This window comes from Colias eurytheme, chromosome 27 (genome assembly GCF_061535395.1).
Source record: "Colias eurytheme isolate Ceu_HAF_F1 chromosome 27, ilColEury1 Martin Lab GWU primary, whole genome shotgun sequence".
NCBI lineage: Eukaryota > Metazoa > Arthropoda > Insecta > Lepidoptera > Pieridae > Colias > Colias eurytheme.
The window spans coordinates 2,861,559-2,883,896 of record NC_143006.1 but is presented as its reverse complement, the minus strand read 5'-3'; the positions used below and the strand labels follow the sequence as shown (position 1 = coordinate 2,883,896).

At 31.2% G+C, this 22,338-nt stretch overlaps 2 protein-coding genes and 1 long non-coding RNA gene across 3 annotated transcripts; all 3 read left to right on the top strand.

The window, feature by feature from the left end:
• Positions 1 to 2,084: 2,084 nt before the first annotated feature.
• On the top strand, positions 2,085 to 8,494 carry LOC149896811 (uncharacterized). Its single transcript, XM_090117064.1, has 14 exons — positions 2,085 to 2,141; positions 3,245 to 3,277; positions 3,506 to 3,535; positions 3,791 to 3,820; positions 4,112 to 4,144; positions 4,618 to 4,647; positions 4,764 to 4,802; positions 5,209 to 5,232; positions 5,883 to 5,936; positions 6,053 to 6,073; positions 7,255 to 7,275; positions 8,086 to 8,115; positions 8,274 to 8,291; positions 8,414 to 8,494. The coding sequence occupies exons 1-14, from the start codon at positions 2,085 to 2,087 to the stop codon at positions 8,492 to 8,494; spliced, it is 501 nt and encodes a 166-aa protein (XP_089973190.1).
• Positions 8,495 to 9,891: 1,397 nt separating this feature from the next.
• Positions 9,892 to 10,767, top strand: LOC149896810 (uncharacterized). Its single transcript, XR_016458271.1, has 3 exons — positions 9,892 to 9,934; positions 10,100 to 10,120; positions 10,619 to 10,767. It is a non-coding gene; the product is annotated as an uncharacterized LOC149896810 (long non-coding RNA).
• A 509-nt stretch (positions 10,768 to 11,276) lies between these two features.
• Positions 11,277 to 17,732, top strand: LOC149896809 (uncharacterized). Its single transcript, XM_090117228.1, has 6 exons — positions 11,277 to 11,465; positions 13,114 to 13,297; positions 13,587 to 14,916; positions 15,413 to 15,506; positions 16,049 to 16,233; positions 17,294 to 17,732. The coding sequence occupies exons 1-6, from the start codon at positions 11,368 to 11,370 to the stop codon at positions 17,464 to 17,466; spliced, it is 2,064 nt and encodes a 687-aa protein (XP_089973354.1). The 5' UTR covers positions 11,277 to 11,367; the 3' UTR covers positions 17,467 to 17,732.
• Positions 17,733 to 22,338: the final 4,606 nt, after the last annotated feature.

Genomic DNA, 22,338 nt, shown 5'->3' with positions numbered 1-22,338 from the left:
CAAACGGCGCGCCTCCCTGCCTCATGCCTGTCACATCCTACGTCAATTAAACTGCACGACGTTTTCGACCTTAGAGCATGTTCGACTATGTGTATTTGTAATTAAATTTTTAACATTTAATTTAGATATAGAATGGTCTATCTGTAAAATTTCTTATTCACAGACTTACCGAGAACCTAAAATTTAATCTATCTTATAGTAAAGCTGAAGTTTGTTTATTTGTTTGCTTGAACGCGCTAATGTCAGGAACCATGGACCCGATTTTAAATTATTTCACTGTTCGATAGTCAATTTATCGGAGAAGGCTACAAGTATACTGTATATCATCACGCTAAGGAAAATCTCTAAAAAGGAATCGAACATACATTCAAAACTGAATGAATCAATACCTACAATCTACATAGAAACGTCGCTATAAATATTAGCAGGATTAGTCAGATAAAAGAAAGTTGTTATTCTGTTACCAAAATGTTTTATCAAGAACGTCCTAACTTCACGGTATCCATTAGTGACATCCAAAATAAAGAAATCCAAAAAAACACAGCTATCGATGTCAGTCGGACATTATTGCGGCCGCTACCACGAGATCCGTTGAATTGATTTTAACGATAGAATAGCGATAGCCATCAAACGTATTGTTATAAGTGGAACACGGCGAAACCGTGTATCGATGATATGGTACAGGGGGGGAGGAAAACGGATTTTCATTGGCGTCATGTTGTCTGGGAGATAGTATAGAGTAATTGATGTGTAGAGGGTATTTTGTTTGATTTAAATGTTACATCAATAGATGTTTGGTGGTATAAATAAATGGTTGTTTAAAAAAAATCATCAGATATTATTTGTTTTATGCTCGGTAATTATACAAATAAAAGGGTATTCAGAAAAATGGGAACACGTAGGTAGTTAATTTGTTCATTCTGTTCGCCTTCTTTCAAGTTTTTTAATAGTGAAATGAAAAATAAATATTTCCAATTAAAATTAACTAAAAATAGTACTTAGGTACTTCAATAGATTTATATACAGAAATAAGCGCATCATGTTATTTTATTCTATTAACCTCGTCGTAAAGCAGATAAAATTAATGTCAAAAGTAAAAAATAATATACCTACCTATTATACATAGTTTTACAGTTCTTCATAGAGTATCTTATGTTATTACGTACATGGAAATATCTACAAAGTTTTTCTGCAAAATGCATTCTCCATTCTCCTCTCAATTACGACCTCTATTCGTGGTTATCCTATACGACCGTTGCCTAGCAACCGTTGCTATGCGACCAGCGATCGTTCCCGGCTACATCCTTTTCTCTATATTTACAATACGTATGAATAATTAACGGTACCATGACTAAATTAGACTTATTGTATTAAAATATACTTTTCCCGGTCTTTTAGTTAAATGAATAAGTTCTGGGTTCAGTGGTTAATAATTTTGTCTTTTGACACAAGGGACGTAGATTCGATCAATAAAAGTGATGTACGTACGCAGTGTTCAGATGATAATACTAGCTGTGAGCGCGGCTTTATCTGCTCGCAAAAGACTATCACAAGGCTATCGCTATTTTTGTAAGATAAATTGATGCGTCGTTCCTTTTTGTTATAGTGTATAGGTAATATTATCTATGTATTATACTATGTGAGGCACTATCCAACATAAAACAAAATCAAATTCCTGAGATAAGCTCATTCAAACATAAAACAAACTTTATAGCTAGTTTATAAAATATGTAATTGTTCAGCTCTACCTATATTTATATCTATGGATATCACATATAAATAAAATAAAATTATTTCTAAGTACATTTATACAAGTACAATTATATATAAATAAACATTTGCAATGTAAAAAAGAACCATAGACTTCAAACATACTTCTTAATTATGAAACAAAGCCGAACGTAAAGCCTTAACTTGCTTATCTCTATCTACAACAAGAGAAATTAAAAATCTGACTAAATTTAATTGAATCTTGTATGAAATTTCACGCGATTAAGTCCATTATATTAGTAATTAGTAATTTTCTATGGTGTTTTGTATAAATAGGAGTATTTTGAATTAATCCTCATTATTTAGTTATTAAAATGAAGAGGCTGTTGATTTTTGGGCTTTGCGTGGCTTTAGCTTTAGCGGCACCTATGGTAAGTATATTTTAGTTAAATTTAGTACTAAGTAAGTAAGTAGTAAGTTTTTATAATAATAAATATGTTTATCTAGTCTGAAGTACTCAAAAATACAAAGCATGTCATGCTTGCCTATTTTAGTGATCTGATAAGTTCCAAAAATATTTAAACTATTAAGTAAAAATAGTACCTAATGTAGTAGATCGGCTAAAACCACTGCTTTAAAACACAATTTTTGCAAGCATGTTTGTTTCTCTTACAAAATAAAAAAAAATGTGTGCGTGTACACGTAAGAAGTGAAACTTCTTTATGACCTTATTTTTCAAAAAATAATTTACTATATGCAACTATACAGAAATACGTCGAATCACGCGTGGTAGGGATAAGAAAAAGATGGCGCGTAACGGAAAAATGTCACGTGTAACGAAAAAATGTTACACTCAATTTTTTTCCAACCCCGATAAAGAAGTTTCACTTCAAAAATTTTAAGAACAGATTGCGATGACTTTTGGCAGATTTTGATCGTAATATGGAATAAGGTGCATTTATGCGAATAAACGCAAGCAAAGCTGAGAGTTGAAACTAGTTAATTTTACTTCAGTAATTTTAAAGGTTATTGAACCCAGAAATATTTTTATTTTACGGCGTGGGCAGAAGATAATAATCTAAATGGAAGAGCCGGTTTTAATTTGTTTTTCTTGTTTTAAGGCAAATAAATAGATAACAAAAATAAAAGTAATTGATACTATTTTATTATACATACCTAGTTACCTAAATAATTATAGGTTTCTTGGTTTTACCGATTTTGGTTAAAAAATATATGGTTTTAGTTCAGCTGTTAAGCAGCTGTTATCTATACTAATATTATAAAGAGGAAAACTTTGTATGCATGTATGTATGGTTTCACGCATAAACTACTGGACCGATTTTGATGAAATTTGGCAAAGATAATCTTTAGACCCTGAGAAAGAACATAGGCTACCATTTATTGCGAAATATGTACCACGGGCGAAGCCGGGGCGGACCGCTAGTAGTGAATAAATCTCGACATTTAGTTGCCACTTGATAAATTTTATCATAATATTATAGAAAAATTATAATCTCTTTTATATTTTTAACAGCCAGATGACGACGACGACGAGGATCAACAACAGGTAAGTATATATTTTTAAAGCAATTACATTTTTTCCTGTTAGTAAGAAAAATGTATGCATGTTTGTTACTCTTTCACGCGAAAACCACTAAACAGATTTTGATGATACTTGATAGTGATGTAGTTCTTTTTGCTTAGTTGAAATAAATGGACTTGTCAAAATTATACCTTTTATTGAGTTAAATTATATAAATAATTACTAATACCTACGTGTTTTTTTTTACAATAGCAAAGCAGGAGGAGGTATCATCACCAACAGGTAATTTTTACTAAAAAAATACAATAATTATTCAATTATATTGATGAGTTTAAACCAGACAACTTTAAAATATTCTATAATGTAATTATCTCCATTCTCCATATAATATTAGTAATATTTTGTGCAATTTGTTTTTTAATAAATCATCTGCTAAAAATATAAAATCCGGATTAAAAAAAGACACTCAAAATAAGGTAGAGGTAATATTTAAATAAAAAACTCATTTAAACAACAAATAATTTATTTCTTTTACAGCTTGATGATGACGATGATGACGACAGACAGGTTATAATTATTTTGAATTCTAAAATATAGTTATTTTTCACACTAGCAACTTCGTTTTCTCTCAAAAGCGCAATTGCTGCTCCATTCCTGAAAGAGTAACAAACATACATACACATACAACAATCCTCATAAACTTTCGCATTTATAATATTAGTAGGACTTTTGAATCCCATTTATAAGTCACTAGCTGTGCCGCGCGGTTTCACCCTATTCAAGTATAGATTTGAGGTTTTGTATCATTCTGTTAAGTTTATGATATAACTTTTTTTTTTTTACTTATTCGTATTGCAGCACTCTCAACACAGGAGACATCAACATCAACAGGTAATATCATTATTTATATTTATATAAACATTATACAATTTTAAAGATTTTACTTAAAGAAATTGAAATGGTTAATTTCAAAAGCCACCGACCGAGTGACTTTGAAAATTTATTTCACCCGTAGAGGACTAAATAATTAATACTTATTTTAAGTTTCGTCATTCTGTTATTGAAGTGAAACTTCTTTATCGGGGTTGGAAAAAAATTTAGTGTAACATTTTTTTCGTTACGCGTGACATTTTTCCGTTACGCGCCATCTTTGATTCGACGTATTTCTGTAAAGTTGCATATTATAGTGAATTATTTTTTGAAAAATAAGGTCATAAAGAAGTTTCACTTCTTACGTGTGTACACTAGTACAAGCACACATTTTTTTTGTAGCTAACAGTTGAAATTCGAATGTCTTTATTTCTGAAAAAAAAAAATTATTGCCATAAAACAACACAGATGATAAATTAATTATTATTTTTCAGTTGGACGACGATGATGATGAGGACAGACAGGTTTGCTTATTAATAACAATAACATTAAATAGTACCTAATTGTAATTAAAAAACAAAATTTTATTGTATATTTTAAAAACTTAGACAAATTAATGCATGTATTTTTATTTTTATAGCTCGAAAATAGACGAAGATTGCAAAGCCTTAGCTTAAAGGTAATTTATTTATTGTCTTACTTTAATCTGTTATTTTTATAACTAACTAGCGGTCCGCCCCGGCTTCGCCCGTGGTACATATTTACGTTTTCTCTACATAATAACCATCCTCGTACTTCAAGGAATATAATAAAAAAAGAATTATCGAAATCGGTTCAGCCGTTCTCAAGTTATGCGCTTACCAACACATTTTGGGATTCATTTTTATATTATAGACTAGCGGTCCGCCCCGGCTTCGCCCGTGGTACATATTTACGTTTTCTCTACATAAAAACCATCCTCGTACTTCAAGGAATATAATAAAAAAAGAATTATCGAAATCGGTTCAGCCGTTCTCGAGTTATGCGCTTACCAACACATTTTGCGATTCATTTTTATATATAAGATTAAAACACGTTTATTACAGCTCATCGATGATCGCGATGATGATGTAAGTACTTAAATATTAATATTTTTTTCATAATATTGATATTTTTTGTATTAAAACTTTGCTTAAATATCGTTCTTTAATTTTAGTTATAATGTTTCATTTACAACTACAAAAAGTAACATGATAATAGGCTCTGCCCTCAGGCTTCACCTGCGGCATCCTGCGGCATCCTGCCATCCAATAATAATTGGATGAATGTCCCTCACAGTATTTTTAATTAAAAATTTATGTATAATATGATAAGTATACTCCCTTTTTCATCTGTCTGTGGGCTTGAACTATAATAATAAAGATAAGTTTGGGAAAATGGGTGGCAAATGTTTAAGTCTCTCATGAAAAACGGTCGAACGCATGGTTCCGGTACCGTAGTACCTTGCTATAATATTATGAATACGAAAGAATATTATGTTATGTTTGTTAGTCTTTCTTTCACGTCTTAATGTAGCAATTTTTCTACAGAACTTTTATTTCTGGAGATAGTTATAGATAGAGACTGACATATTAAGTATAAGCTACTTATTACCGCGATGAAACATCTCATATTTTATTTGAATTTCCATTGAAAATAATAATTAATAACTCTATAATGGATATTATGATTGTCTATGGTCCAGGGTTACCTATATTATAAATATTTTTATTGATTACAGAGGCGGGAAGCACGTCTTAGGGATAGAAATGAAGAGGACATCGAATCTCTGAGGGTATATCTATGTTTTATTACTAGGTTGTTTCTAATACAACAAATATGTTTTTCTAGTGTTTATATAATATGTTGTGTTAATTTTTTGGGGATATTAAATAATACTTTTCCTTCCAGGGTCCAGTACCAGTGCATCCTGTAAATATTAAATTATTATTAGTTTTTGCTTAGAATAATGCTAGAATTAGGTACAGATAAATTATACCTACCTGAATGGAAAAATATTAGTAATTATTGAGAGGTAATTAGGTAATTTTCGATAAAATTTCAAGTTAAATATTGTATCTGTAATACAAATGAACACGTCATTTCTTTACATTTAAGAAATAATTATAAATTGAATAAAATTACTTGCGATTACCAACTAAATAATGTAATTTTTTCGATTTTTTGAAAATTCTTCCTAATTTTTCAACAACTTTAAAAGATGCGAACAAAATACCTAAATAAATGTAACGGTCATTTCTTACTTTATATTATTATATATACATTATTTACACATCAAATTAATAATAAATATTCCACCAGCATCCAAATGACGGTGTAAGTAAAATTTTTATAATATTTTATTTTATTTGTAAGCTCAACTGAATTGCTTTTAAAATCACACCTATAAAAATATAACTTATTGCTCTTATTAAAAATTTCGGTTACTAAGAGTTTTAATCTTATTTTCAGAGCTCTAATCTAGACTTACTTGCAAGAGAATTAGATCAAATTGCCTCGGTAAGTTTGAAGTTTCTGTATTCAATTTTCTTCAAAACTAATCATCAAAAAAAGAATTGAAAAACACTTACAAATTACAATTATTAGCACTCATTAAATAAGAGACATAATATTTAAAAATAAGATATTTGTATAAATTTATTTCATGGAAAAAATAAATAAATAAATAAATTTCATTTATTTTTCTGACTGTAAAAAATGGACGAGCTTTTTTTATCTTATTTTGCATAATTAATTTGATCTTAACAACACTTAACAACTTGGAGGAATTGACGAATTCAGAAAAATACTAAGATCATATTTTTGTTTATTTTTTCAGAAATATAAAGGTCGTGGTGTAAGTACTAATAATACATTAATTAATTACTATTTTTAAAACTTAATAGATTAAATAAGTTATAATAATTCATTTTTCACAGGTTTTGAAAGTATCTTACGTGAGTAATAAATTCTCGAGGAAAGAAACTAAAACAAAACGATTTTTAACTAGCATATCGGTTCTAGGATGTTGAAATATTATTTAGTTCGCTTTTTAAGCCTTATTTGTGAATTAAAGTAATTATTTGAAATAATAATATTTTCTTTTGTTCCAGAGACCAGCTGTAATCAGTCATGTAAATACTTTGCTAATTAAATATACATATACAATACAATACAATACAATATCTATTTATTTCCCTTTATACGTAAATTACTCATTAAATAAATAGGATTTTGAAAAAAAAAATATGCGCGTGCATTCGATAAAACAAAATTATTCTAACTGGAATATTAACAGAAAGTCTATACTCTGTCCATTATATTAATTGCTTTTTGACAGCTTCACGCCTATGAAGGATTGTATTGTCTATGTTAAAATGTCATACAAATAATTATCGTTCTTCATGGACAGGTCCCGCCCACTTAGTGATGTCTACACAGAATTATTCAATGATGGGTCGATAGATTATAATAATCGACAGAAATACTCTGTAAAATATATCCGATGCAGAATAACTCTTCTATTATGTTATATAATTTAAACGTAAAGACAACCAAATTGTAAGATAGAAACCAATAAATAATAAAATATTAGTTTAGTTTAGTTTTAACATACAATGCATAGATATGTGGTCTTATTATTACATATCTTATTAGTACGTTTACGTTGTAATTATTATTTACGTACCTGATTCGATTTATGATAATATTTTTAATTTATAATTGAAATGGTATCACAATCGATAATCTTTTGAACATCACTTCTGGTATCACCCGTCGAGCTGTCAAAAAGCAATTCTTATAGTGGACAGACTATAATAATATTTTAAAGTATTATTTTTTGAACATAATATGTCTATGGTGTAGTGATAGCATAGAGTGATAGACTCCGACTTAAAAATATTACAATTTTGTGACGTTTAATAAAATCTACTTTCTTATAGGTTCCTGGATCAAAAGTACATAATTTAGGCGTAAGTTACATTAATTTTTGGATACTTTTACTAGAATTTAATTTTTGAACACAATATTAAAGAAATAAAAAAGTAACGTAAAGTAGTAAGTTTATAAAATACGATATGGAAGCCATTTTCATATATTTTTTATTTATATGTTTTAATAATTATTGCAGAGTTTGAATTTCCAATATGTAAGTAAAGTTACAAGTAACCTATTGGTAATTTATTAAGAGTTGAAGAGTAAATATAAAACATAAATTATAAAAAGTTTTTTTGTGCATAAATGTAATAAATACTGTTTTGATTTTTACAGTATCCTCCACATGAAGCTATTCCTGTCAGACCGGCCGCGGTATTCAAAAAAGTTTTTTTTTTATTTTTCTATAAAAATTGAGCAGATTTCTTATTAATTTTCACGATTATTATATGGAACATAAATTGTTTATAAGCTTTTTCTATTATTATAGCTTACGTGTACCTACACTATTTATTGTAATAATAAATAATTATATTATTATTTTTATTTGTTTTTAGCCTCGACCTGTTAGTATCAATTCCGTGCCTAGAGCGGTTCGTACTTTTTTATTTTATTTGTTGATATGTTTGCAATGAAATATTACCAAATACTAATACGTTTAAGGTTTACCTTCTTATATTATAAACTATTTCCGCCCGCGTTTTCAAAGGAAAACCCGCATAGTTCCCGTTCCCGTGGGATTTCGGGGATAAAACCTATCTTATGTGTTAATCCAAGTTACCCTCTATATGTGTGCTAAATTTCAGTGTAATCGGTTCTGTAGAATTTGCGTGAAAGAGTAACAAACACATCCTCACAAACTTTCGCATTTATAATATTAGTAGGATTTGCAAAAAGCAATTCAATAATTTCATAACTTATATTAATTTTATTTACATAAACAAAATTACGATGATTATGCCTTAATTGATAAATTAAATATAGACCTACTCTACATATTTTAAATGTTGTTTAGATACAAGTGTCAAGTACTTATATTATTGTAATACAAAGTGTATATCAAAACTATGTGTCAGTAGTATTTTTAATAAAATTACTTTATATTTCAGGAGCCAATCCCTGTTCAGAGACCTGTAAGTGAAAAAATATTATGGCATTAGCTTACGTTTCAATTAACAACTTTTTACCTTTGCCTTTCTTATAATGATACAAAATAATTTAAACTTTTTTTAAAGTAACCATAAAAATATTTTCCAGTTTGCTGTGTCTCTCCATAAACTGGTAAATATAATTAATATTATATAATACAATATTACCTACTTAAGGAAAGGCATAGGGTCTAAGAAATTAAATTAAACTAAATAAAACTAAAGGGCGAGCAAGAAAACTATTCGTTTCGTCATCGAGAGCATATTATACATATATGGGGATTTGAAAAGCGCCCCTACCGAAACCTCCTACCCTACCTACTAAAATTTTTTCGTCCATGCTTCCAAACTATTGAACCATTTTGATTACTTTTAGTAATGAAAAATAGGTAGAATTTTTATTAAAATAGATTAAATCAACGTTACTTTACCTACACAAGTCCTACACTTGTCCTACACTAACTACAAATTGTTGCCATTTTAATAAATCGCGATAATCTGTAAAAAAGCATTTATTTCTTAGGCCGCCTAGCCACCTGCAAGAAAACTTCCGCGAGAAATGTCCGACAGTCTGTCTGACAGCAGCTTGCAAGTCTACTTGCAGGTGGAAACGCGGAATTTTTCTTGCAGATGGAAACGCGGCCTTAGACTTACTTAATTTTTTTTACAGCCCGGTTCAGTGAAATCTAGCCAATTAGCATCGAAACACGTAAGTCAAGAATATTAACAGTGGAGAGGAATACACTGCAATTAATAATATTTTCACAGCATTTTGACCAAAAATTATTAAATAAAACATTAAATAATAAATTATTCAGTTTTCTCTTTATTTTCCACATAAGAACGATTGTATTCATATTTATTTTTGTTTTAGAATAATGGATATGTCTTATTGGTGAGTAAGTACCAACTTGAACAAATTATTATTCGTTGTTTGTATGTCTGATAACCGAAACTGTAAGAAAATTTTATGTGCTAATTTTCAATGTAAATCCAAGGTCAGTAATAATTATACACAAATAATTAATGTCGGAAGGTTTCTATCTCGTAGACTCATACACTAACAATGCTATCAGATAATAATTTAGTTTTTATATTTAAATGTAAAAAAATAAATAAAAAATGTACTCAGTTGTAACTAACCAAAAATCACAAATCTATTATACGTGCATAACAGTAATTAATTTCAAACACTTGTTTTCTAAAGGCACTAGGTTTTCAATTTCTGTTGAAGTGTGAGAATGCCATGAATGTTGTTCACAATGTCAGAATTTTGCAATTATTGTGAATAATTATTAATATTGTTGCGCGTTAAATAAGTTGCGCGAATACACAACATTTCAATAACAAAATATTTCAATTTTACAATAACTGATTCATGTTTATTTTACAGAGGGAACGAGATCTGGACAGCGATCGGACTGATCTCCGGGACCGTGATGATGATGATGACGATGATGAATATGACAGAAACTGAATATACCCTTCTAATTTAATGGATATTGTATGGACAATCGAAACGCCTCTTAGTTATTGTTAATAAATCGCAATTTACCTACCTTGTGCATATGCCAATAAATTTACTGCAGTAGATAGTTTTCCTTTTTACCTTAATACCAAATATGAATTATACTTACCTGGCAAAACCAACTTGAATTGGTTCAAAGTTCGTCTTTATATTATTATATTTGAGTAATATTATGTTACATTATGACCATTACATTCAAATGAAATTATTAGTATGGGGAATCAAAATTGATGCCTGTTTTTTGTGTCAATTTCAAAAGAATACAATCTAATATTATACAATACAGCCTTATTTTACCTTAACATAAAAGCACAATATACAATATTTTATCAACGCGAATGAAGCCGCATGAAAAAGCTAGTTCTCTATAAAGTGGCAACCCAGCTAAGGATATTTGACATGTACATGACGTATTTGACAGTCATTCATGAGTGTCATAAGGTCTTACACTTTTACAGTTGACACATGACGTGACATGACACTAAAATAACCATAATTTCTAAAGTCAAAACTTCTTGTTTTCGTATTGTGAACATTGATGTTATTACTGTGGTTATTACTGATATATTTAGTGAAACTGTCCGTTATTAATTTACCAAATAACGGTAATTAAAATGGCTGCAAAAATAGATCAGAAAGCATACCTGCAAAAATATCTTGGAGGTCCATCTGAAAAAAAGAAAAAGAAGAAGAAGGTTGTGAAAGGCAAGGGGTAAGAATTACTTTTAAATTTATGTTTATTGAATTAAAATATTATATTTATACTTTGCTTATGTGAAATATAAGCTAGTATATTCTGATAATATCATTACTACATAGTTCATTCTCTAGTCAAATTACACTAAGACCTTGTTAAGGAAGACTGTTCATTATACTTATGATAAACCTACCATATCTACTATTAAAAATGCATTAATAATCATAATTAGGGGGTTTCTTTAGAGAACTGCCGCACGTATTATAGGTTTTATGTGGGTGGGGGATGGTGGGGAGGAGGGGGGGACCCTCCCACCAAAAGGGGAAAGTTAGGAAACCAATAGTTTTGGAGAAAAATCAATTTTCCTATTCTAACCTCAAAATGTATGGAATTGGTGTAACAAAAATTTTACGATACCTACATAAATAAAATACAAACAAGTTGTGAAAACCTACGTAGTTTTTTTTATTTGAGTGGGAATCGCCCTAAAGTTGCTTCTGGCACTCGCCGGCCGCTGCCGCGGCACGCTCGCTTCGCTCGCTCGGCTCGTGCGGCAGTTCAAATGTTAACCTAATACGCTCGTCGCTTCGCTCCTCGCTACCTATTTGAATACTAAAAGTTTAATAGTTTTTTAACCTACGTAGATTTTTTTAAAGCTATTGCATAGCTTCTATCGCGGGCCTTGAGCGCGGGGACCGAATCCAGAAATTGCGTAACGAAAAACCTCACGCTCCCCACTCCGACGGGCACGGAGGTGCGGCTTGAAGGCATGCTATGCAATAGCTTTGCCGCGGCAGTCCCCGAGTGCCACACGTTTTTTTTTGTTTGAGTGGGAATCGCCCTTTAGTCGCTTCTGGCACTCGCCGGCCGCTGCCGCGGCACGCTCGCTTCGCTCGCTCGGCTCGTGCGGCAGTTCAAGAGTAAACCTAACACGCTCGTCGCTTCGCTCCTCGCTACCTATTTGGATATTAAAAATAAAAGTTTAATAGTTTTTTAACCTACCTACGTAGATTTTTTTTTGTTTGAGTAGGAATCGCCCTAAAATCGCTTTTGGCACTCGCCGGCCGCAGCGTAAAGTCACAGTACAGTGAAATGGAACGTCTTGGTCCGCTTTTTTGCACAACAAAACGGATAAATGCACTTTTTTCGCACAAAAAAATATTAACTTTAAAAATTAATAACTAAAAAACTACAAGTTTCCTAACGATAATATTTTGGAATTACAATCTTACATTACCTAGCTAACTAAAAATATAAATATTTCCAACAAATTCGTGCGGCAGTTAACTAAAGCCAACCCATAATTAGTTTTACTAATGTGACGTCTTGTTCTACTATAGAAAATTTTTACATCTTTTTCATACATCTAGTCAAATTTTCTTTTTAAAGGATTTATTACCAGAAGAATTTTTCTTGATTTAGTCATTTGATAGTTTTAATTATATTTTTTAGCTAAATGTAAATACTCACCTCAAATATATTCAATACACAACAAAATACATAATCTTTCTTTGAATTTTAATTCAAATTGCATCACTGAGCTGCTGATAACTACTTACGATTAATTCTTTTCTAATATTTCCTTTTTTATGTTTTCATAATATGCAAATATTATGAAAACAATAAAGTACATTCAAAATAATAAAGTATCAATTAATTCCAGATTCAAAATAATAGATGATGATTTAGACCTATCGAAAATGCAAGCACTAGATGGTGATGAATTAGATATTCTAGATCAAGGTGAAGACGCTCCGCAGATTGCAGGAATCATTGACGAGAGACCTGAGGAGGTGAAAAAGGCTGAATTATTCAATTCTAGCTCCAAATGGAGAGTTATCAATCAGGTATGATTATTAATTTTTTTTGTTATTACTGATTTTCTATATTTTGATTTTTAAGTTAATGAATGGAGGCATAAGATAGATGCTCTAGATTTATTCTAATAAAGGTACAATATATTATGTTCAAGTTCATCTCTATTTTTGCTTGTTGTAGACAAATTTTTCTCAGGTGACATTTGATTTTTCAAATATATGCCATATAATTATGTTGAAACTTGAAATATGAGAGAAAATTACTGTAAACAGGAATAATTTAGTAATTACTTCATTGATAAAGTTTTGACTATTTCAGGATGATGGTTTCAACTCGAAACTGCAAGTAGAAGAAATAAAAAGGGACAAAAAAGAGGTAGAAAAAGAAAATGAAGTTATTTTCGGCAAAATGTATAGCGATTCGGAAGATGAACAGAAAAACGATTCAGATTTATCACCACCTCGAAAACGATCTAATGAAGACAGACACGCCCCTGCCAAAAAGCCTAGAAGCGCTAGTGATAGTGATTTTAGTCCACCTAGACGGAAGGATAGTTCAAAAAATAATAAAGACGAAGATCTATCACCACCAAGGAAAAGGAATAAAGAGAAGAGCTCAAAAAGACGTAATAAAAGCGACAGTGATGAAAGTCCGCCAAGAAAAAATAGAGATAGAAGACATAATGATGACTCAGATTTGTCACCGCCAAGGAAACAATCAAAATCTCAAGGTTCTAGAAAGTATCAAAACGATAGTGATGAAAGTCCGCCAAGAAAGAATAAAGATAGAAGACAAAATGACTCAGATTTATCACCACCAAGAAAACAATCAAAAAGCCAAAGTTCTAGAAAGTATCAAAACGATAGCGACGAAAGTCCGCCAAGAAAGAATAAAGATAGAAGACAAAATAACGACTCAGATTTATCACCGCCAAGAAAACAATCAAAAGGCAAAAGCTCAAGAAAACATCAAAATGACAGTGACTCTAGTCCACCTCGACGAAAAGACGCTTCGAATTCACGTCAAGATACTAATGAAAGAACCAAAGAGAGAGTAAGAAAAAGTCGATGGGAACCAGTAGAGGAGAAACCAAAGCGAGACAGATCACAATCCGATTCCCCACAACGATCGAAAAAACATAAAAGTTCAAAGAGCAAAAGTAAATCGCATAAACGATCATCAGATTCCGATTTATCACCGCCAAGGAAATCACAGAAGCAAAACGAACCATCTAGAAAGAGAGAATCTAGCGCGGATTCCGATTTATCGTTGCCTAGGAAACGAAAACCTTCCCCAGAAAGAAAATCGGATAAAAGTAATTGTAAGAGATGCTATTCAGATTCTGACACACCAGATCGAAATGTACGTAAAAACAAAGAGAAATACAGAAAAGAGAGTAGAAGAGATGACGATTCGGATTTATCTCCACCAAGAAGAGATGATAAGAGAAATTATAAAAGGAGTAGTGATAGTCCGCCACCGAGTAATAAAAAGATGGCTAAAACGTTAGAAGGCAAATTGGCTGGTTTACAAGATGCAGTACAATTGAGACAAGAAAATGAAGCCTTTAGACGAAGGGAAGAGGAGGCTTATAGCAAAATGACTGATGACGTTTCTGGAAGGACTGCTAAAGTTGTTTCTAGAAAACGTAAGTCTATACTAATATTATAAAGAGGAAAGGTCTGTATGTATGTATGGTTTACACGCATAAACTACTGGACCGATTTTGATGAAATTTGGCACAGATAATCTTTAGACCATGAGAAAGAACATAGGCTACCTTTTATTGCAAAATATGTACCACGGGCGAAGCCGGGGCGGACCGCTAGTATATAATAATGTGATATTATTAATTTCAAATTATATTGTTAAGTGTATAAACAAGCTTTAATCCCGTAGCTTTGCTTGCACTTTAAGATTTCGCGTGACAGCAGTATAGCTTTCATGATTAAGTCCTAATGATCTTTCTTAAGGTTTAGTGCTGTTTAAAATTTTATCAATATTGGATTAATGGTTTAAACTTGATAGTGTAGCAGAGACACAAATTTACTTTCGTTTCTTAATTCTTTTACTTAATTATTTATTATATGTACTGATAGCGTTAAAGTATCTATTGTTAAATTATATATGTATTGTTCTTTTAGAAAAACGTGAGACATCAGAGGAAAGACAGAAACAGTTAGAAAAAGCTCAAAGACAAAAGGAAATAGATGAAAAGTATAAGAAATGGAGTAAGGGGTAAGTAAAATAAGATTTTGATTAAATTTTTTGTAGTAATATGGAAAGTGGAAACCTTATATTATAACAAACCAATTACTTTGTATTATATTTTTTTTATATCGAGATAGAATTGTAACAAAATTTATTAACACACACTTGTAATAAATTATTGGTATTGTTTATACTTTCAATTATTAAAATGAAAGATGTTAGATGTGAAATAAAGTTTACGATTAATGTCAATTTTACATATATTTCCTCTTTTAAATATGATCAATTATAATAGGTTAAATAAAATTTCAATACAATATAAGGATAAAGTACTCAATTGAAATAATTATTGACGTGACAACGTCTTATAATTCGTTAGAGCCGGCTGCACGCACGAAAAAACATGACTCATGCGGCGTTACCTCGCTCTGAGGCGTTCCATGTAAGGCTTGAAGTGCAAGCGAGAGCGCGGAACGAGCGACAAAGAAGCACAATCGGACGTTGTCACGTTCAACTATCGCCAGTAAACCGACTTTACAGACAACCAATTTTTTTTTATTTTTTTTCAGTCTCAAGCAAATAGAAGCCCAAGAAGAAAGGATACAACACTTTATACATGAAGCGGCTAAGCCACTAGCAAGATATAAAGATGACAGAGATTTAGAACATCAGTTGAAAGATATAGAAAGAGATGGGGATCCCATGCTCAAGTATATAAGAGATAGGAAGAGAGAAAAAGGAGAATTGGGACCAGGTAATTTGAAATATTTTTTATTTTATTTAATCTATACTTATATTATAAAGCTGAAGAGTTTGTTTGTTTGAACACGCTAATCTCAGGAACCACTGGTCCGATTTAAAAATTATTTCGGCGTTAGATAGCCCATTCATCGAGGAAGGCATATCATCACGCTAAGACGAACAGGAGCGGAGCAATGCGGGTGAAACCGCGGAGCGCAGCTAGTCTTCTTATATATAAAAATGAATCGCAAAATGTGTTGGTAAGCGCATAACTCGAGAACGGCTGAACCGATTTCGATAATTCTTTTTTTATTATATTCCTTGAAGTACGAGGATGGTTATTATGTAGAGAAAACGTAAACATGTACCACGGGCAAAGCCGGAGCGGACCGCTAGTCTTATATATAAAAATGAATCGCAAAATGTGTTGGTAAGCGCATAACTCGAGAACGGCTGAACCGATTTCGATAATTCTTTTTTTATTATATTCCTTGAAGTACGAGGATGGTTCTTATGTAGATAAAACGTAAACATGTACCACGGGCGACGCCGGGGCGGACCGCTAGTAATATATAAATGAGATGAGATTTGAATTTTGCAACTTAATGTACATTATCTATATACACTTCGAATTTAAAATATTCTGTTGGTCTGTAAATGCATTAACATACTAAAAATCATTCTTTGTGATTAGGTATCTATAAAATAAAGTTTTTATAAAAGGTTAAAATATCACACCTCCAAATATCTATATCAATAAATAACAAGTGTGTTTTTCGAGTTTTTAAGTTCAGTAGTATTTGCGTGAGAGTAACAAACATACATCCATCCGCACAAACTTTCGCATTTATAATATTACTAGTGGTCCGCCCCGGCTTCGCCCGTGGTACCTACATGTTTAAACTATCCTATCTTTCAAGTTGGATCGAACTGCACATGGTGTGCGAATTTTATTATAATCGGTTAAGTGGTTTAGGAGTCCATTGAGGACAAACATTGTGACACGAGATTTATATATATACATAATTAAGATGGTAGGATACTCAACCATTATTTATTTATTTATTTTACAGAAAAACCGTCATACAAAGGACAATTCCCGCCAAATAGATTTAACATCAGACCAGGATATAGGTGGGATGGAGTAGATCGATCAAATGGTTATGAAAAGAAATTCTTCGATAATCAAAGTAAGAAAAAAGCTATGGAAGAAGAAGCTTATAAATGGAGCACTGAAGATTTATAAATACAAGAAATTTTACATATTACTTGAAAGAAATAAGGGCTAATATGTTTTGGTTTTCAACACATATGAGGTTGAAAATGTAATAATTGCAATAAAAAACTAATTAAAAATCACATTATTTTTTAGAAGGTTTACTTTTTTTAAAAGTCAATTTTACTATGTAACAAGTGGTCCTTATTTTCTTTTGAGTAATATAATAATAGGTCCTAAAAACATGTTTTATGAAATCATTGAATGTTTAGTGAATAAATATTTGATGTTGTGGACATGTAGTTTCAATCAGTAAACCCCAACCTTTGAATATTTTGACGTAATTCATTGGATGTTGAGTAAGGTCTTAAAATTATAAGAAACTAGTGGTCCGCCCCGGCTTCGCCCGCGGTAGATATTTCGCAATAAAAGGTACCCTATGTCCTTTCTCGGGTATCAAAATATCTCCATACCAAATTTCATGCAAATTGGTTCAGTAGTTTAGGCGTGATTGAGTAACAGACAGACAGACAGAGTTACTTTCACATTTATAATATTTTACTTTTCTATATTGTTATTCTGAAAATTATGTTCCTTGAAATATGATGTTAAATATCATATGTTTGTTATTGTGAAATTCTTATGTAAAATTGTTATTGGTGTAAAAAAGATTTAGTAGCAGAAACTGAGCACTTACCTTTAAGAATCGGTCAGTAAAAAGGTATTGAAAATTGAATTTATTCATTACTAGCAATGCCCTGCGGTTTCACCCGCATAGATAGCGATATCGTTACAGTGAAAAGTCTACTATATATTTCGGACTATAGGTTTAATTTTTAATCACATGAAAATCACCTTTACCCCGTCCCGTGGGGCCGTGGGTTATGTCGGATTCCTACCGACCAAAACCCCACTGTGTTCCGTCAAGACGCATATTGGTAGAATTCCTCCGTGACCCCCGCACTACGGCCTGCTCGAACAGTATACCTACTATTTTCTGTAGATTGACACTTTTAAAAATTCGTTATATCTTTTGAATGGAATATCCAATTCTTTTCATTTAAAAAGTATTTTGCTGGTATTGAAACAGTCTATAATAAAACATCATTTAATGGGATAAGGATTAATATATGTGTATGGATAACATGGTTTGATTACTGTCGGCACTTCTATTTACTTTGAAAACGTAAAAAAGTTGTTGTAGTAACATAACTACTGAAGATGGACATATGGTATCGCGGACTTTCTTGTAGATATTGATCCATTCTATAATACCGTAGAACATTTTTTTGTTCTATCTTCAATAGATTCCGCAGCGCACGCGATGACAGAAGTTTTATTGAGGATTTTTTTACACCTTGGGTTACATTATTGCATTTTTGGTAAGGATCTCTAATTTTTTTGAAAATGCAATATAGCCTATGTTGCTCAGTAAAGATGCAGCTTTCTAATGGTGAAAGAATTTTTGAAATCGGTCCAGTAGTTTTTGCGTGAAAACCATACATACATACATACATACTTACATACATACTTACAAACTTTTCCTCTTTATAATATTAGTATAGATGAATAAATCACAGAAATCTATGATAACTTTTCTTTGTATTTTTTACTTAGTTACTATAATTTTATTTTGTACAATATCGCAATTGATTTCAATACTATATTTTTAAAGTTATAAGTAGTGTATTAACGTGGGATATTTCAGACAATTTCTTGCGACCACTAATTCCAATGTTTTAGGATTGTGAAACATAAATATAAGAATCAATGTAAAAATGGGTGTAAATAAAAAGCATTTGAAATTACCAATAATTGTTTTATTAACTCGCATATACAGAGATTAATGAAATACAAATACTAAAATACACAGACACCACACGTTTTTTATATACGGAGTGAATACACAAGTGACGATTATTATGTATGGCATATGTATATTTTATTTATTACCTAATTTATTGCAAATTGAGTCCAAAGGCCACATTATTAAAAGCACTGGATTATTGCTCTTAAGCAAGGCTGTAGTTCGTTAGTCGTTTAAAATATTTTGTATACAGAAACAAAAATCTTGATTATCTGTGCCTTACGCTAAAAATGACATGTCGGAGATCTTACATTACTAAAATTTTATTTTCCTATTTTATTTCTAGGTTGCAAAAATGGGATTTTTTTCATATATTTGGTATAATAAACGAAGATAAGATATATATTGGTTTTCTTACTGTTTCCCTTCACTTACTATTTGGAGCAATTTTATACTATACTTTTGTAAATATATATTATACATACATGAACATTCTGATGCTATAAAAATATAATACACACTATTTTATCACTATAAAGACGATTATTTTTCAGCAGCAGGGACTGAACCCACACTCTTTGATTCTAAATCACTAACCACTGAATTAAAGGCATTATTGTATATTATTATCCCATTTTAACAACCATTACTTAGTTATTTTAAATTTATTTTTGTCACATTTTGCAGCCAAAACGATGTTTATACAAATATAACCTGTAATTTTTCGCAATATTTAAAACTGGCCACAAAAGTAATTTAAAAATAGCTGCACAAATCATGCTAATACAAAACTTGAAATTATTCCTTTCTAAAAACCATCAATGTTTTACAACATTTTTAATAAATGAGACCTTTTAAACATATGTATTACAATGACTATTTCTATATTTGTTTCAATAGTAGTGTAGTGAAGTCCTGTGTCCACTAGTGGGGTAAGGGGCAGATGCGTTATGCATACATCTGTTTCACTGATCGATTTTCTTTAGGCACAAGTAGGTGATCAGCCTTCTGTGTGCTGTCAGACCGAGACATTTTTTGAAGTGAAAACTTCTTTAGCGGCGTTGAGCACTTTTTCTGTAAAGGGTATAAAGTCTTAAACTCGCGTCAAGACACGTGACCTGATCGAAAAAGCGTAAGACGGATGGATATCAAACATGCTCAACGTTAATAATCAAGTTTTCACTTCTGCCGGCACTCCCGAAGTGCAACCCGTCTTTTTTTTTTTCTTCTCAACCGGGAATCAAACCCAGGACTCCTCGGTTCTACGCTCACGCGTCAACCACTGTATTAAGAAGGCGATAGGTGTTTCAATAGTACACTATAGATATTTTTAATTAATAAGTTTTTGTATACAGAAATAGCACGCTTTCACATGCGTAATTTAATAATGTAGGAAAAACGTAACCTTATATAACATATAAGATTCTATATAATATTTGGCATGAATATTAACAAATACAATTTCTGACCGACTTCAAAAAAAGAAGGATATGACAAAATGATGCTTAACATGTTGAAAATTATTTCAATAAATACAGAAAATCTGCTGAGATACATTTTACAATTTTTAAGCTATTGCATAGCTTTTATCTCAGACTTTGAGCGCGGCGACCGAATGTAAAAATTTCGTAACGAAAAAACCTAACACTACACTCCAACCGGCACAGCGATGCGATGCTATGCAATAGCTTTACTCGAGTGCCACACGTTTTTTTTTATTATATTTAAATACAATAAATCTATAAATACGCTTAATTAGTCACAATTGGTAACCTATTAAAAACTCGAATTTCTATTACCCGAATCTTAAAACCCCGAAAACGGTTGTTAGAACTTTTAAAAGACAGATGTAATGAATGACAAATTTTTAAAATTCCTTTTTTAATTTCCCAGATGAATCAATTTCCAGATGCACCAAAACCAGATTTTTAAAAAGTATTTTTTTGTTTCCCGTATTCTCATAATACAGATCTCATTATACCAGATTCTCAGAATACTTTTTTTTGTTTCCCATCGTACCATTTTCCAAATAAACTATTGCCAAATTTTCATAATCTTTTTATTTGGTTCCCATATAATCGTATAACAGATAAACTATTGCCAGATTTTCATAATCTTTGTATTTGATTTCCATACAATCGTGATTATACCTTTACTATCGACTGAAAATAAACATTGTCAGTAAGTAAATTTATTGTTTTACTTGTCCATTACAGACCGGTTTTAGTGTCAAAGTCGACTCAGTAGGTTAGGTTAGGTTTGAACTGTGACCCCCCATGCACGAGCCGAGCGAGCGAAGCGAGCGTGCCGCGGCAGCGGCCGGCGAGTGCCAGAACCGACTCGTTATTGTTTTACTTGCCCATTACAGAAAGGTTAAAGTGTTAAAATCTATTCAGAAGGTTAGGTTAGGTTCGTGCGGCGTCCCCCTGGAAGGATTACGTTTTGCTGGATATCGTTTATTTGAATTTCAAAAATCTGGACATTGTTTGTCTGGAAATCAATTAACTGTATTTCAAAAATTTGTGTTTTAAAAATCTGGCTTTCGTGCATATGGATTACGGTCATCTGGATTTTGTGCATTTAGATTTCGTATGTCTGGAATTCATTCGTCTGGATTGTAAAACGTTTGTACGACAAATAAAGAAATGGGCAAATGAAATTCGGAGTTGCGATGATATGGCAAACAAAACTTCGAAATTTTAAAATTCGGGGTTATGAAAAAATGTCCAAACGTTTTCTGGATTATGATAATCGGAATATTAAAATTCGAGATTAAGATAGGTAACCGTCACAATTTTATATACCTTTGAAGTAATTCAAACAATTTATTACTTACAAAATGACTTTGTAATTTTTAATTAAAACACTAGTGATATAAGTAAAATAAGTTAGATCTAGTAACAAAAGTTGACGATAATTTTAAGTTTAAGTTGTGGCAATTCGTTGAATAATTTAATAATAATATTAAACTTTATTTGTATTGAAAAGGCAGTTATTATAAGCATGTTTTGTATGTAATTCTGATGTGTTCGTATTGAGAAATAAGTAGTTTTAAAAATAATAATGAAAAACCCCCTTAAGACCTAAATCTAATG

Bases quoted from the DNA above. Each gene is read 5' to 3' on its own strand.
- LOC149896811 (XM_090117064.1), top strand. From the start codon at position 2,085: ATGAAGAGGCTGTTGATTTTTGGGCTTTGCGTGGCTTTAGCTTTAGCG. The intron at 3,536-3,790 runs GTAATTTTTACT...TTTCTTTTACAG, and splicing joins GGAGGTATCATCACCAACAG to CTTGATGATGACGATGATGA. The intron at 5,937-6,052 runs GTATATCTATGT...TTTTCCTTCCAG, and splicing joins AGGACATCGAATCTCTGAGG to GGTCCAGTACCAGTGCATCC.
- LOC149896809 (XM_090117228.1), top strand. From the start codon at position 11,368: ATGGCTGCAAAAATAGATCAGAAAGCATACCTGCAAAAATATCTTGGA. The intron at 15,507-16,048 runs GTAAGTAAAATA...ATTTTTTTTCAG, and splicing joins TATAAGAAATGGAGTAAGGG to TCTCAAGCAAATAGAAGCCC. The intron at 16,234-17,293 runs GTAATTTGAAAT...TTTATTTTACAG, and splicing joins AAAAGGAGAATTGGGACCAG to AAAAACCGTCATACAAAGGA.